The 13,597-nt window shown below is 46.1% G+C and overlaps 1 protein-coding gene across 1 annotated transcript in view; it reads left to right on the forward strand.

The window, feature by feature from the left end:
* Window positions 1-13,597, forward strand: part of MUC16 (mucin 16, cell surface associated) — a 222,716-nt gene that overhangs the window by 145,238 nt on the left and 63,881 nt on the right. The window contains exons 25-43 of the mRNA XM_030936547.1: window positions 2-37; window positions 296-361; window positions 1,305-1,426; window positions 1,658-1,725; window positions 2,342-2,514; window positions 5,462-5,497; window positions 5,756-5,821; window positions 6,740-6,864; window positions 7,103-7,170; window positions 7,766-7,938; window positions 8,282-8,317; window positions 8,576-8,641; window positions 9,556-9,680; window positions 9,917-9,984; window positions 10,598-10,770; window positions 11,099-11,134; window positions 11,394-11,459; window positions 12,359-12,483; window positions 12,722-12,789. Of these exons, the coding sequence (XP_030792407.1) occupies window positions 2-37; window positions 296-361; window positions 1,305-1,426; window positions 1,658-1,725; window positions 2,342-2,514; window positions 5,462-5,497; window positions 5,756-5,821; window positions 6,740-6,864; window positions 7,103-7,170; window positions 7,766-7,938; window positions 8,282-8,317; window positions 8,576-8,641; window positions 9,556-9,680; window positions 9,917-9,984; window positions 10,598-10,770; window positions 11,099-11,134; window positions 11,394-11,459; window positions 12,359-12,483; window positions 12,722-12,789 (1,696 nt within the window). The remainder of the gene's footprint in view (window position 1; window positions 38-295; window positions 362-1,304; window positions 1,427-1,657; window positions 1,726-2,341; window positions 2,515-5,461; window positions 5,498-5,755; window positions 5,822-6,739; window positions 6,865-7,102; window positions 7,171-7,765; window positions 7,939-8,281; window positions 8,318-8,575; window positions 8,642-9,555; window positions 9,681-9,916; window positions 9,985-10,597; window positions 10,771-11,098; window positions 11,135-11,393; window positions 11,460-12,358; window positions 12,484-12,721; window positions 12,790-13,597) is intronic.

The raw sequence follows: 13,597 nt of genomic DNA on the forward strand, positions 1-13,597 counted from the left end.
GGTTTCACCCATCGGAGCTCTGTGTCCACCACCAGCAGTGAGTATTCAACTCATGTCCAAATGCCCCAGTTCCTACACCAAGAGGAGCAAGAGCTGCCCCTCCTCATAAACCCATAAGTCCTCTTCATGAGCAAACAAGTTAGGAGGGCAGAATTTATTCACGCGCCCCTCTGCCCAGCTCAAGAGACCAACCCAGCTCAAGCCACACATGCAACAAACCCCATAAATAGTCTCCCCCTTGCCATTTCTGCCAAGAGAGTGCTTTCTGCTTTCACTGACGAGGAATTTTCCTCAGCTCCTGGGACCTCCATAGTGGATTTTGGAACCTCAGGGACTCCATCCTCCCTCTCCAGCCCCACGAGTAAGTATCAGTCAATGACATATCTATGAGAGCGTGCCTGATTAATGTAAACATCTCTGTCATTTTCACTCAAATGAAGATGGAAAATCAAAGTAAATCTAGTGATAGTGAGTGGACAAATTTGTTTTGGCCACCTACTGTGTATCAGACCCCAGGAATACAATAAGGAAAAGAAAATCAATTTTGAAACAACTTATGCCCTCAGTGAGCTTGTATTCTTGTGATGATGATGGTGGTGGTGATAGTTATGATGGTAATAATGATGTGTTGAGTGGGATGATGATGGTGGTGATGGTGACATTGTTTATGATGATGATGATGATGATGATGGTCATACTGTTGATGATGGCGGTAGTGATGTTGATGATGATGGTGATGGTGATGAGGATGATGCTGGTGATGGTGGCAGAGGTTATGATGGTAATTATGATGTATTGAGTGAGATGATGATAGTGGTGGTGTTGCTGTTTATAATGATGATAGTGGTGATCTCGATGATGGTAGTAGTGATGTTGATGACAACGATGATGGTGATGAGGATGATTCTGGTGATGGTGGTGGGGTTATGATGGTAATGATGATGTGTTGAGAGTGATGATGTTTGTGGTAGTCATGATGGGGATTATCATGGTGGTGATAACAGTGGCAATGATAATAATGATGGTGATGGTGACAATCTTGGTGATGGTGATGATGGTGACAATAAAGTTAACAGAAAATATCAGACAGTATTGAGCAATACATATTCACCAAAAGCTATGCTCAGCATCTACTATTATATCATATACTTTTATAAAAGTAAATTGTATTATTATAGGCAAGGGAGGCATGGTAAATATTTTGTCACTCAATTTAAATTCTACATATATTGAAAGATAAGTCTCCTGCAAACTCCTATTTTCTCTGCTTTGAACATAGTGTTTATTTCCCATTCCAACTACAGTCATTGGCCCTCTCCTGGTGCCATTCACCCTCAACTTCACCATTACCAACCTGCAGTACGAGGACATGCATCACCCTGGCTCCAGGAAGTTCAACACCACAGAGAGGGTCCTGCAGGGTCTGGTGAGAGCCCTATCCACTTTATTCCTGCCCCTCCCCAGATACCCAGTCCCTCCTACATCATCCAAGCCAGAACTGTGGAAGAAGATTGCACCCATCTCACCCTTGCCCGCAAAGGATGCAAGCCTTGCTCACTGAGGCCAGCCCTGCGCACTGGTGCCTGCTCCACACACCTGACTTCTTCCCCCACACACGCACCTTAGCCCTCCTCTCTTTCCTCTCCTTCCTTCACAGCTTGGCCCCGTATTCAAGAACACCAGTGTTGGCCCTCTGTACTCTGACTGCAGACTGATCTCTCTCAGGTGAGACCTTAGAAGATCCAGCCTGGCTGCCCCAATTGTTTCCACTCCAATAGACTTTGCACTGCCTTCTTGCTGCACCTCCTAGGGATATCCTCACCAAAAGGGGAATTCAGGAGTCACTGGCTTCAGGACCAATGTGTTTCCTGATAGTAACACCCCCACACCTCACCTCAACAGGGAGAATCTCCATGGTCCGTCATCAGGATTGAGCCTCTACCCTGATCATCCTTCTGAATTCCGTCCTTCCCCAGCCACTCCCTTTCATTTAGGTGTTAAATTCTGTCCCCAGAATTTCTCCCAAGACAATCATGCCTCATCCATGTGCTTTCATCCCCATTTCTAGCTCTTCACTGGACTCAAGTCTGGGCTCTCCTGTCCCCATGCCATGAGAATGTAGGTTTCACCTTGCACTTTGATAAGCATGGTTGTATCCGTGATTCTGCTCACAGTCCCAAGCAAGACAATAGTCAGTGCACTCAGAAAATCCAGGTGTGGCTTCTCACCTCTTTCCCAGGTTTCTCATTTCCTCTGGTTCCTTACTATCTTTCCCTCATCAGTCTCAAGACACAACCTAAGTAATCTTCTCGTAGTCATTCTCCCTACCTACTTTCCCCAGGCCCGAGGAGGATGGAGCAGCCACTGGAGTGGATGCCATCTGCACCCACCATCTTGACCCCAAAAACCCCGGACTCAACAGAGAACAGCTGTACTGGGAGCTGAACCAGCTGACCAATGGCATCAAAGAGCTGGGCCCCTACACCCTGGACAGTAACAGTCTCTATGTCAATGGTGAGCAGCTGTGATGTGGTTGGAGTCTTTTCCCTCTAGAATCTGGGAAGAATCTAATCTCTGGCTTGAAGTCACACTCCCTGCCTGGTCATTGAATATTCTGTCATTTGCTCTACATGGGATGACTAAGTTCTGGACTTCACAGTTTCTTCATTATCGTGAACTGTGTTCCCTCAGGGCACTCTTCCCTGTTATGAGGATGCTGATAGGAATTCTTTAATGGCCCCAGTCCCATGAAACTCATTTAATTGCACCAGGATTGCCATGGCCCCTATTGTACCCCTCACATCTCCTTAACCCTTACCCAGTCTCCTCCTTCCTTCTCTATGCAGGTTTCACCCATTGGACCTCTGTGCCCACCACCAGCAGTGAGTATTCAACTCATGTCCAGATACCCCTGATCCTACATCAAGTGGAGCAGGAGCTGGCCCCTCCTCTTAAACCCATAAGTCCTCCTCTTGAGCAATGGAGCTGGGAAGGCAGAAGTTATTGAAACTCCTCTCCACCCCAGCTCCAAAGACAGACCCAGCTCAAGCCCACATGCAGCAGACCTCATAATAGTCTAACTTCTTGCCATTTCTGCCATGAGATTATTTTCTGCTTTCAATGACAAGGATTTTTTTCTCAGCTCCTGGGACCTCCACAGTGGACTTTGGAACCTCAGGGACTCCATCCTTCCTCCCAAGCCCCACAAGTAAGTACCAGTCAATGGCATCTCCCTTAGATCATGCCTGATGAATGTGAACGTATGTGCCATTTTCACTCAAATGAAGATGGAAAATCATAGTAAATCTAGTGAACCAAAAAAACTTATTGGCCACCTACAGTGTACCAGACCTTAGAGATACAAGGAAAACAAAACCAATAAAAGCATCTCTGCCCTCAGTGAGCTTGTGTTCATGTGATGATGATGATGGTAGTGGTGGTTATGACAGTAATAATGACAGGTTGAGTGTGATGATAATTGATGATGGTAGTGATGCTGTTGATGATGATGGTGGTGATGTTACTGACAATGATGATGATGGACATAAGGATGTTGTCAGTGATGGTTGTGAAGGTTATGATGGTAGTGATGATGTGTTGAGTGTGATGATGATGATGATGATGGTGGTGGTGGTGCTGTTTATGATGGTGAAAATGATAGCAATGATGACGATGACCAGCCATCATAAATATAACAGATAACATCAGACAATATTGAGCACTGAATATGCATGAATAGTTATGCTCAGCATCTAACTACTATTATATAATCTACTTTTATAAAAATAAATTGTATTATTATAGGCAAGGGAGACATGATAAATCTTTTCTCTCTGAATTTAAACTTTGCACATGTTTAAAGATAAGTCTATTCCAAACCCCTATTTCTTGACTTTGAACATAGTGTTTTTTTTCAATTCCCACTACAGCTCCTGGCCCTCTCCTGGTGCCTTTCACCCTGAACTTCACCATCACCAACCTAAAGTACGAGGAGGACATGCGTCACCCTGGTTCCAGGAAGTTCAACACCACAGAGAGGGTCTTGCAGAATCTGGTTAGTGCCCTGCCCTCCCGACTCTGCCCGGACCCAGATATCCAGTCCCTTCTACATCAAATCCATGCCAAGGTGATGAAAGAAGATAGCACCAACTTCACCCCTTCCCTCCGAGAGATGCAAACCCCACCCACAAAGACCGGCCCGGCTCATTGGTGCTTGCTCCACCCACCTCACATCTGCGCCTAACACACACACCTCAGCCCTCCTACTCACCTCCCTCTCCCTCCTCCCCATCTCTCTCTCCCTCCTCCACAGCTTGGTCCCATGTTGAAGAACACCAGTGTTGGCCCTCTGTACTCTGGCTGCAGACTGACCTTGCTCAGGTGAGACTTTAGAAGAGCCAGCTTGGCTGCCCCACGTGTTCCCACTCCAAAAGACTTTGCACTGCTTCCTTGCTACACTTCCTAGGTATCCTCACCAAAAGGGGAATTCAGGAGTCACTGACTTGAGAACATGTTGTTTCCTGATAGTAACACTCGAATGCCCCACCTCAACATGCAAAATCTTCGTGGTCCACTCTGAATTCCCTCCTTTGCCTGTCCCTCCCTTTCATTTAGTGTTAAATTCTGTCCCCAGGACTACTCTTAAGACAATCATACCTCATCCACATACATGCATCCCCCTTTCAAGCTCTTCACTACTCTCAAGTCTGGATTCTCCTGTCCCCATGCCATGAGAATGCAGTTTTCACCTTGCACTTTTATAAAAATTACTATATCCAGGACTCTACTCTCAGTCCCAACCAAGACAGTGGTCTGTGTACTCAGATAATGTAAGTGCAGATTTTCACCTCTTCCCCAGATTTCTCATTTCCTCTGGTTCCTTGATATGTTTCCCTCAACAATCTCAAGACAAGTCCTATGCAATCTTTTCATTGTCATACCCCCTCCTACCTTCCCCAGGTCCGAGAAGGATGGAGCAGCCACTGGAGTGGATGCCCTCTGCACCCACCGTCTTCACCCCAAAAGCCCTGGAGTGGACAGGGAGCAGCTGTACTGGGAACTGAGCCAGCTAACCTATGGCATCAAAGAGCTGGGCCCCTACACCCTGGACAGGAACAGCCTCTATGTCAATGGTGAGCAGCTGTGATGTGGTAGGAGTCTCTTCCTCCTTGCTGTACAACCTCTAATCTCTGGCTTGGGGGCACACTCCCTGCCTGGCCATTGAAAATTCTGTCATATGCTCCACATGGGATGACTGAGTTCTGGACTTCATGGTTTCTTCGTTATCATAAGAGGCATTCCCTCTGGGCATTCTTCCCTGTTGTGATGATGCTGATAGAAAATCTTTAATGACCCCTGTCCCATGAAACTCATTTAATTGCACCAGGATAGTCCTGAACTCTATTGAGTCCCCCACAGCCCCTTAACCCTTACCCAGTCTCGTCCCTCCTTCTCTATACAGGTTTCACCCATCGGACCTCTGTGCCCGCCACCAGCAGTGAGTATTCAACTTATGTGCAGATGTCCCTGATCCTATATTAAGTGGAGCAGGAGCTGGCCCCTCCTCTTAAACCCATAAGTCTTCCTCTTGAGCAAATGATCTGGGAAGGCAGAAGTTACTCAAGTTCCCCTCTGCCCAGCTCCAAAGACAGACCCAGCTCAAGCCCATGTGCAGCAGACCTCATAATAGTCTACCTTCTTGCCATTTCTGCCATGAGAGTGTTTTCTGCTTTCACTGATGTGGACTTTTTCTCAGCTCCTGGGACCTCCACAGTGGACCTTGGGACTTCAGGGACTCCATCCTCCCTCGCCAGCCCCACAAGTAAGTACCAGTCAATGGTATCTGTATTAGATCATGCCTGATGAATGTAAACGTCTCTACCATTTTCAATCAAATGAAAATGGAAAATCATAATAAATCTAGTGGTACTGAGTGAACCAAAAATATGTATTGGCCACCTATAGTGTACCAGACCCTAGGGATATAGCAAGGAAAACAAAACCAATAAAAACATCCCTGCCCTCAGTGACCTTGTGTTCATGTGATGATGATGGTGGTGGTGGTGGTAACGGTAATAACGACATAGAGTGTGATGATGATTTATGATTATGGCGTTGCTGTTGATGATGGTGGTGGTGATGTTACTGACAATGATGATGGTGGACATGAGGATGTTGACAGTGATGGTTGTGAAGGTTATGATGATAATGATGTGCTGAGTGTGATGATGATGATGATGATGATGATGATGATGATGCTGTTTATGAAGGTGATCATGGTACTGATGATGTTGATGATGGTAGTGGTGGCGCTGATGATAATAACAATGATGGTGATTAGGATGATGCCAGTGATGGACATGTGGTTATGATGATAATGATGACGTGTTGTGTGTGCTGATGATTATGTTTGTGGTGGTCATGATGGGGATGATCATGGTGATAATGATAATGATGGTGATGATGACAATGATAGCAACAATGATGATGGCCATAACAAAGATAATGGATAACATCAGACAATATTGAGCACTGAATATGCACAACTAGCAAGGCTCAACATCTAACTACTATTATATAATATACTTGTATAAAAATAAATTGCATTATTATAGGCAAGGGGGACATGGTAAATATTTTTCTCTCAATTTAAATTTTGCATATGTTTAAAGATAAGTCTATTCCAGACCCCTATTTTCTCTACTTTGAACACAGTATTTATTTTCAATTCCCACTACAGCTGCTGGCCCTCTCCTGGTGCCGTTCACCCTCAACTTCACCATCACCAACCTGAAGTACGAGGAGGACATGCGTCGCCCTGGCTCCAGGAAGTTCAACACCATGGAGAGGGTCCTGCAGAGTCTGGTTAGTGCCTTGCCCTCCTCACTCTGACTAGCCCCAGATATCCAGTCCCTTCTATGTCATAGATGCCAAGATCATGAAAGAAGGTAGCCCCAACATCACCCCTGTCCCCGAGAGATGCAAGCCTCGCCCCCAGAGACCAGGCCTTCTTATTGGTGCCTGCTCTGCCCACCTCACATCTGCCCCTAACACACACACACACCTTAGCCCTCCTACTCACCTCCCTCTCCCTCCTCCACAGCTTGGTCCCATGTTGAAGAACACCAGTGTTGGCCTTCTGTACTCTGGCTGCAGACTGACCTTGCTCAGGTGAGATTTTAGAAGAGCCAGCTTGACTGCCCAATTGTTCTCACTCCAAAACCTTGCTGCACTTCCTAGGGATATCATCACCAAAAAGGGAATTTAGCAGTCACTGACTTGAGAACCAGTTGTTTCCTGATAGTAACACCCTCATGCCCACCTCAACATGCAGAATCTTCATAATCCACCATCAGGAATGAGGCACTACCCTGATCACCCCTCTGAATTCCCTTTTTTCCCTGCCCCTCCCTTTCATTTAGGAGTTAAATTCTGTCCCCAGGATTTCTCTCAACATAATCATGCCTCATCCACATACATTCATCAGCCTTCAAGCTCACCACTAGTCTGAAGTCTGGGTTCTCCTGTTCCCATGCCATGAGAATGCAGGTTTCACCTTGCACTTTTATGAAATTATTATATCCATGACTCTGCTTGCAGTCCCAACCAAGACAGTGTTCTGTGTACTCAGATAATCTAAGTGTGGCTTCTCACCTCTTCCCCAGGTTTCTCATTTCCTCTGGTTCCTTGACAAGTTTCCCTCAGCAATCTCAAGACAAGTCCTAGGCAATCTTTTCATTGTCATTTCCCCTCCTACCTTCCTCAGGTCTGAGAAGGATGGAGCAGCCACTGGAGTGGATGCCCTCTGCACCCACCATCTTGACCCAAAAAGCCCTGGAGTGGACAGGGAGCAGCTGTACTGGGAACTGAGCCAGCTAACCCATGGCATCAAAGAGCTGGGCCCCTATACCCTGGACAGGAACAGCCTCTATGTCAATGGTGAGCAGCTGTGATATGGTAGGAGTGTCTTCCTCCTTGCTGTGCCATCTCTGATCTCTGGCTTGGGAGCACACTCCCTACCTGGCCATTGAAAATTCTGTCATATGCTCTACATGGGATGACTAAGTTCTGGACTTCATGGATTCTTCATTATCATGAGAGGATTATCATGAGAGGCATTCCCTCTGGGCACTCTTCCCTGTTGTGGTGATGCTGATAGAAAATCTTTAATGACTCCTGTCCCATCAAACTCATTTAATTGCACCAGGATAGTCCTGAACTCTATTGCGTCCCCCACATCTCCTTAACCCTTACCCAGTCTCCTCCCTCCTTCTGTATACAGGTTTCACCCATCAGACCTCTGTGCCCACCACCAGCAGTGAGTATTCAACTCATGTCCAGATGTCCCTGATCCTATATTAAGTGGATCAGGAGCTGGTCCCTCCTCTTAAACCCATAAGTCCTCCTCTTGGGCAAATGAGCTGGGAAGGCAGAAGTTACTCAAGCTCCCCTCTGCCCAGCTCCAAAGACAGACCCAGCTCAAGCCCACATGCAGCAGACCTCATAATAGTCTACCTTCTTGCAATTTCTGCCATGGGAGTGTTTTCTGCTTTCACTGATGAGGACTTTTTCTCAGCTCCTGGGACCTCCACAGTGGAACTTGGGACTTTAGGGACTCCATCCTCCCTCCACAGCCCCACAAGTAAGTACCAGCCAATGGTATCTGTATTAGATCATACCTGATGAATGTAAACATCTCTGCCATTTTCAGTCAAATGTAAATGGAAAATCATAATAAATCTAGTGATACTGAGTGAACCAAAAAAATTTATTGGCCACCTACAGTGTACCAGACCCTAGGGATATAGCAAGGAAAACAAAACCAATAAAAACATCCCTGCCCTCAGTGACCTTGTGTTCATGTGATGATATGATGGTGGTGGTGGTGGTAGCAGTAATAACGACATATTGAGAGTGATGATGACTTATGATTATGGAGTGGCTGTTGATGATGGTGGTAGTGATGTTACTGACAATGATGATGATGGACATGAGGATGTTGTCAGTGATGGTTGTGAAGGTTATGATGGTAATGATGTGCTGAGTGTGATGATGATGATGATGGTGGTGGTGCTGTTTATAATGGTGACCATGATACTAATGATGTTGATGATATAGTGGTGATGCTGATGACAATAACAATGATGATGATGAGGATGATGGCAGTGATGGTCATGTGGTTATGATGATAATGATGATGTATTGAGTGTGGTGATGATTATGTTTGTGGTGGTCATGATAGGGATGATCATGGTGACGATTATAATAATGATGGTGATGCTCACGATGATAGCGACGATGATCATGGTCATAATAAAGATAATAGATAACATCAGACAATATTGAACACTGAATATGTACAGCTAACTATGCTCAACATTTAACTACTATTATATAATATACTTTATAAAAATAAATTGTATTATTATAGGCAAGGGAGACATTGTAAATATTTTTCTCTCAATTTAAATTTTGCATATGTTTAAAGATAAGTCGATTTCAAACCCCTATTTTCTCTACTTTGAACACAGTATTTATTTTCAATTCCCACTACAGCTGCTGGCCCTCTCCTGGTGCCATTCACCGTCAACTTCACCATCACCAACCTGAAGTATGAGGAGGACATGCATCACCCTGGCTCCAGGAAGTTCAACACCACGGAGAGGGTCCTGCAGAATCTGGTTAGTGCCTTGCCCTCCTCAGTGTGCCCTGCCCCAGATACCCATTCCCTTCTACATCATAGATGCCAAGATCATGAAAGAAGGTAGCCCCAACCTCACCCCTGCCCCCAAGAGATGCAAGCCTTGCCCCCAGAGACCAGGCCTTCTTATCGGTGCCTGCTCTGCCCACCTCACATCTGCCACTAACACACACACACCTTAGCCCTCCTACTCACCTCCCTCTCCCTCCTCCACAGCTTGGTCCTATGTTGAAGAACACCAGTGTTGGCCCTCTGTACTCTGGCTGCAGACTGACCTTGCTCAGGTGAGACTTTAGAAGAGCCAGCCTGGCTGCCCCAATTGTTCTCACTCCAAAGGACTTTGCACTGTCTCCTTGCTGCACTTCCTAGGGATATCATCACCAAAAAGGGAATTTAGGAGTCACTGACTTGAAAACCAGTTGTTTCCTGATAGTAACACCCCCATGCCCCACCTCAACATGCAGAATCTTCATGGTCCACCATCAGGAATGAGGCACTACCCTGATCACTCCTCTGAATTCCCTCCTTTGCCTGTCCCTCCCTTTCATTTAGGAGTTAAATTCTGTCCCCAGGATTTCTCTCAACATAATCATGCCTCATCCACATACATTCATCAGCCTTTCAAGCTCACCACTAGTCTGAAGTCTGGATTCTCCTGTTCCCATGCCATGAGAATGCAGGTTTCACCTTGCACTTTTATAAAATTATTATATCCATGACTCTGCTTGCAGTCCCAACTAAGACAGTGGTTTGTGTACTCAGATTATCTAAGTGTGGCTTCTCACCTCTTTCCCAGGTTGCTCATGTCTTCTGGTTCCTTGATATGTTTCCCTCAACAATCTCAAGACAAGTCCTAGGCAATCTTTTCATTGTCATTTCCCCTCCTACATTCCCCAGGTCCGAGAAGGATGGAGCAGCCACTGGAGTGGATGCCCTCTGCACCCACCGTCTTCACCCCAAAAGTCCTGGAGTGGACAGGGAGCAGCTGTATTGGGAGCTGAGCCAGCTGACCCATGGCATCAAAGAGCTGGGCCCCTACACCCTGGACAGGAAAAGCCTCTATGTCAATGGTGAGCAGCTGTGATATGGTAGGAATCTCTTCCTCCTTGCCGTGCAACCTCTAATCTCTGGCTTCAGGTCACGCCCCCTTCCTGGCTACTGAAAATTCTGTCATATGCTCTACATGGTCTGACTGAGTTCTAGATTTCGTGGTTTCTTCTTTATCATGAACTGCATTCCCTCAGGCCACTGTTCCCTTTTGGGAGGATGCTGATAGGAAATCTTAATGGCGTCTGCCCAATGAAACTCATTTAATTGCACCAGGGTAGCCCTGAACCCTATTGCATCTCCCACATCTCCTTAACCCTTACCCAGCCTCCTCCCTACTTCTCTATGCAGGTTTCACCCATCGGACCTCTGTGCCCACCACCAGCAGTGAGTATTCAACTCATGTCCAGATGCCCCTGATCCTACATCAAGTGGAGCAGGAGTTGGCCCCTCTTCTTAAACCCATAAGTCCTCCTCTTGAGCAAATGAGCGGGGAAGGCAGAAGTTACTCAAGCTCCCTTCTGCCCCAGCTCCAAAGACAGACCCAGCTCAAGCCCACATGCAGCAGACCTCATAATAGTCTACCTTCTTGCCATTTCTGCCATGAGAGTGTTTTCTGCTTTCACTGATGAGGACTTTTTCTCAGCTCCTTGGACCTCCACAGTGGAACTTGGGACCTTAGGGACTCCATTCTCCCTCCCCAGCCCTACATGTAAGTACCAGTCAGTGACATGTCTATTAGGTCATGCCTGATGAATGTGAACATCTGTGCCATTTTCACTCAAATGAAGATGGAAAGTCATAGTAAATCTAGTGATACTGAGTGAACCAAAAAAATTTATTGGCCACCTACAGTGTGCCAGACCGTAGGGATACAGCAAGGAAAATAAAACCGATAAAAGCATCTCTGCCCTCAGTGAGCTTGTGTTCATGTGATGATGATGGTGGTGGTGGTGGTTATGATAGTAATAATGACATGTTGAGTGGGATTATGTTGATGATGGTGGTGGTGATATTACCAATGATTATGGTGATGGACTTGAGGATGTTGTCAGTGATGGTTGTGAAGGTTATGATGGTAATGATGATGTATTAATTGTGATGATGATGATAATTGTGGTGATGCTGTTTATGATGGTGACCATGGTACTGATGATATTGATGTTGGTAGTGGTTATGTTGATGACAATGACAATGATGGTGATGACGATGATGCCAGTGATTGTTGTGGGGTTATGATGATAATGATGATGCGTTGAGTGTGGTGATGATAATGTTTGTGGTGGTCATGATGGGGATTATTATGGCAGTGATGATCATAATAATGATGGTGATGGTGACAATGATAGCAAGGATGAAGATGGCAATAAAGATAATAGATAACATCAGACAATATTGAGCACTGAATATGCACCAGGAGCAGTTCTCAGCAACTAAATACTATTATATAATATATGTTTGTAAAAATAAATTGTATTGTTATAGGCAAGGGAAGCATGGTAAATATTTTGTCACTCAATTTAAATTCTGTACATGTTTAAAGATAAGTATATTGCAAACTCCTATTTTCTCTACTTTGAACATAGTGTTTGCTTCCCACTTCCACTACAGCTGCTGGCCCTCTCCTGGTGCCATTCACCCTCAACTTCACCATCACCAACCTGCAGTACGAGGAGGACATGCATCACCCAGGGTCCAGGAAGTTCAACACCACAGAAAGGGTCCTGCAGGGTCTGGTTAGTGCCCCACCCTCCTCACTCTGCCCCACCCCAGACAGTCAGTACCTCCTACATCATCCATGCCAGGCAATGGAAGAAGATCACACCCACCTCACCCTTGCCCCAGGAGATGCAAGCCATGCCCATTGAAGCCGGCCCCATTCACTGATGCCTGCTCTGCCCACCTAACTTCTGTCCTATATACCCACACATGCAACTTAGCCCTCCTACTCACCTCCCTCTCCCTCCTCCACAGCTTGGTCCCGTGTTCAAGAACACCAGTGTCGGCCCTCTGTACTCTGGCTGCAGACTGACCTTCCTCAGGTGAGACGTTAGAAGATCAAGCCTGGGTGCCCCGCTTGTTCTCACTCCAGTAGACTTTGCACTGCTTCCTTGCTGCACTTCCTAGGGATATCCTCACTAGAGGTGGAATTCAGGAGTCACTGGCTTCATGACCAATGTGTTTTCTGATAGTAACACCCCCACACTCCACCTCAACAGGGAGAATCTGCATAGTCCATCATCGGGATTGAGCCTCTACCTTGATCATCCCTCTGAATTCCCTCCTGTCCCTGCACCTCCCTTTCCTTTAGGTCTTAAATTCTGTCCCCAAGATTTCTCTCAAGACGATCATGCCTCATCCACAGGCTTTCATCTTCATTTCCAGATCTTCGTTGCTCTCAAGTCTGGCGTCTCTGTCCCCATGCCATGAGAATGCAGGTTTCAACTTGCACTATTTTATTTTATTTTATTATTTCATTGTTGAAACGTAGTCTAACTGCACACCAGACTGGTCTCAGCTCACTGCAACCTCTGCCTTCCATGTTCAAGTGATTCTCCTGCCTCAGCCTCCAGAGTAGCTGGGATTACAGGCACCCGCTACTATACCCAGCTAATTTTTGTATTTTTCATAGAGACGGGGTTTCACCATGTTGACCAGACTAGTCTTGAACTCCTGACCTCAAGTGATCTGACGCCTTGGCCTCCCAAAGTGCTGGGATTACAGGCATGAGCCACCGTGCCAGGCCACTTTGCACTTTTATAAACATTCGTGTATCCATTACCCTGCTTGCAGTTCAAAGCAAACCAGTGGTTGGTGCACTCAGAGAAACTAAGTGTGATTTCTCACCTC

This window comes from Rhinopithecus roxellana, chromosome 8 (assembly GCF_007565055.1).
Source record: "Rhinopithecus roxellana isolate Shanxi Qingling chromosome 8, ASM756505v1, whole genome shotgun sequence".
NCBI classification, from domain to species: domain Eukaryota; kingdom Metazoa; phylum Chordata; class Mammalia; order Primates; family Cercopithecidae; genus Rhinopithecus; species Rhinopithecus roxellana.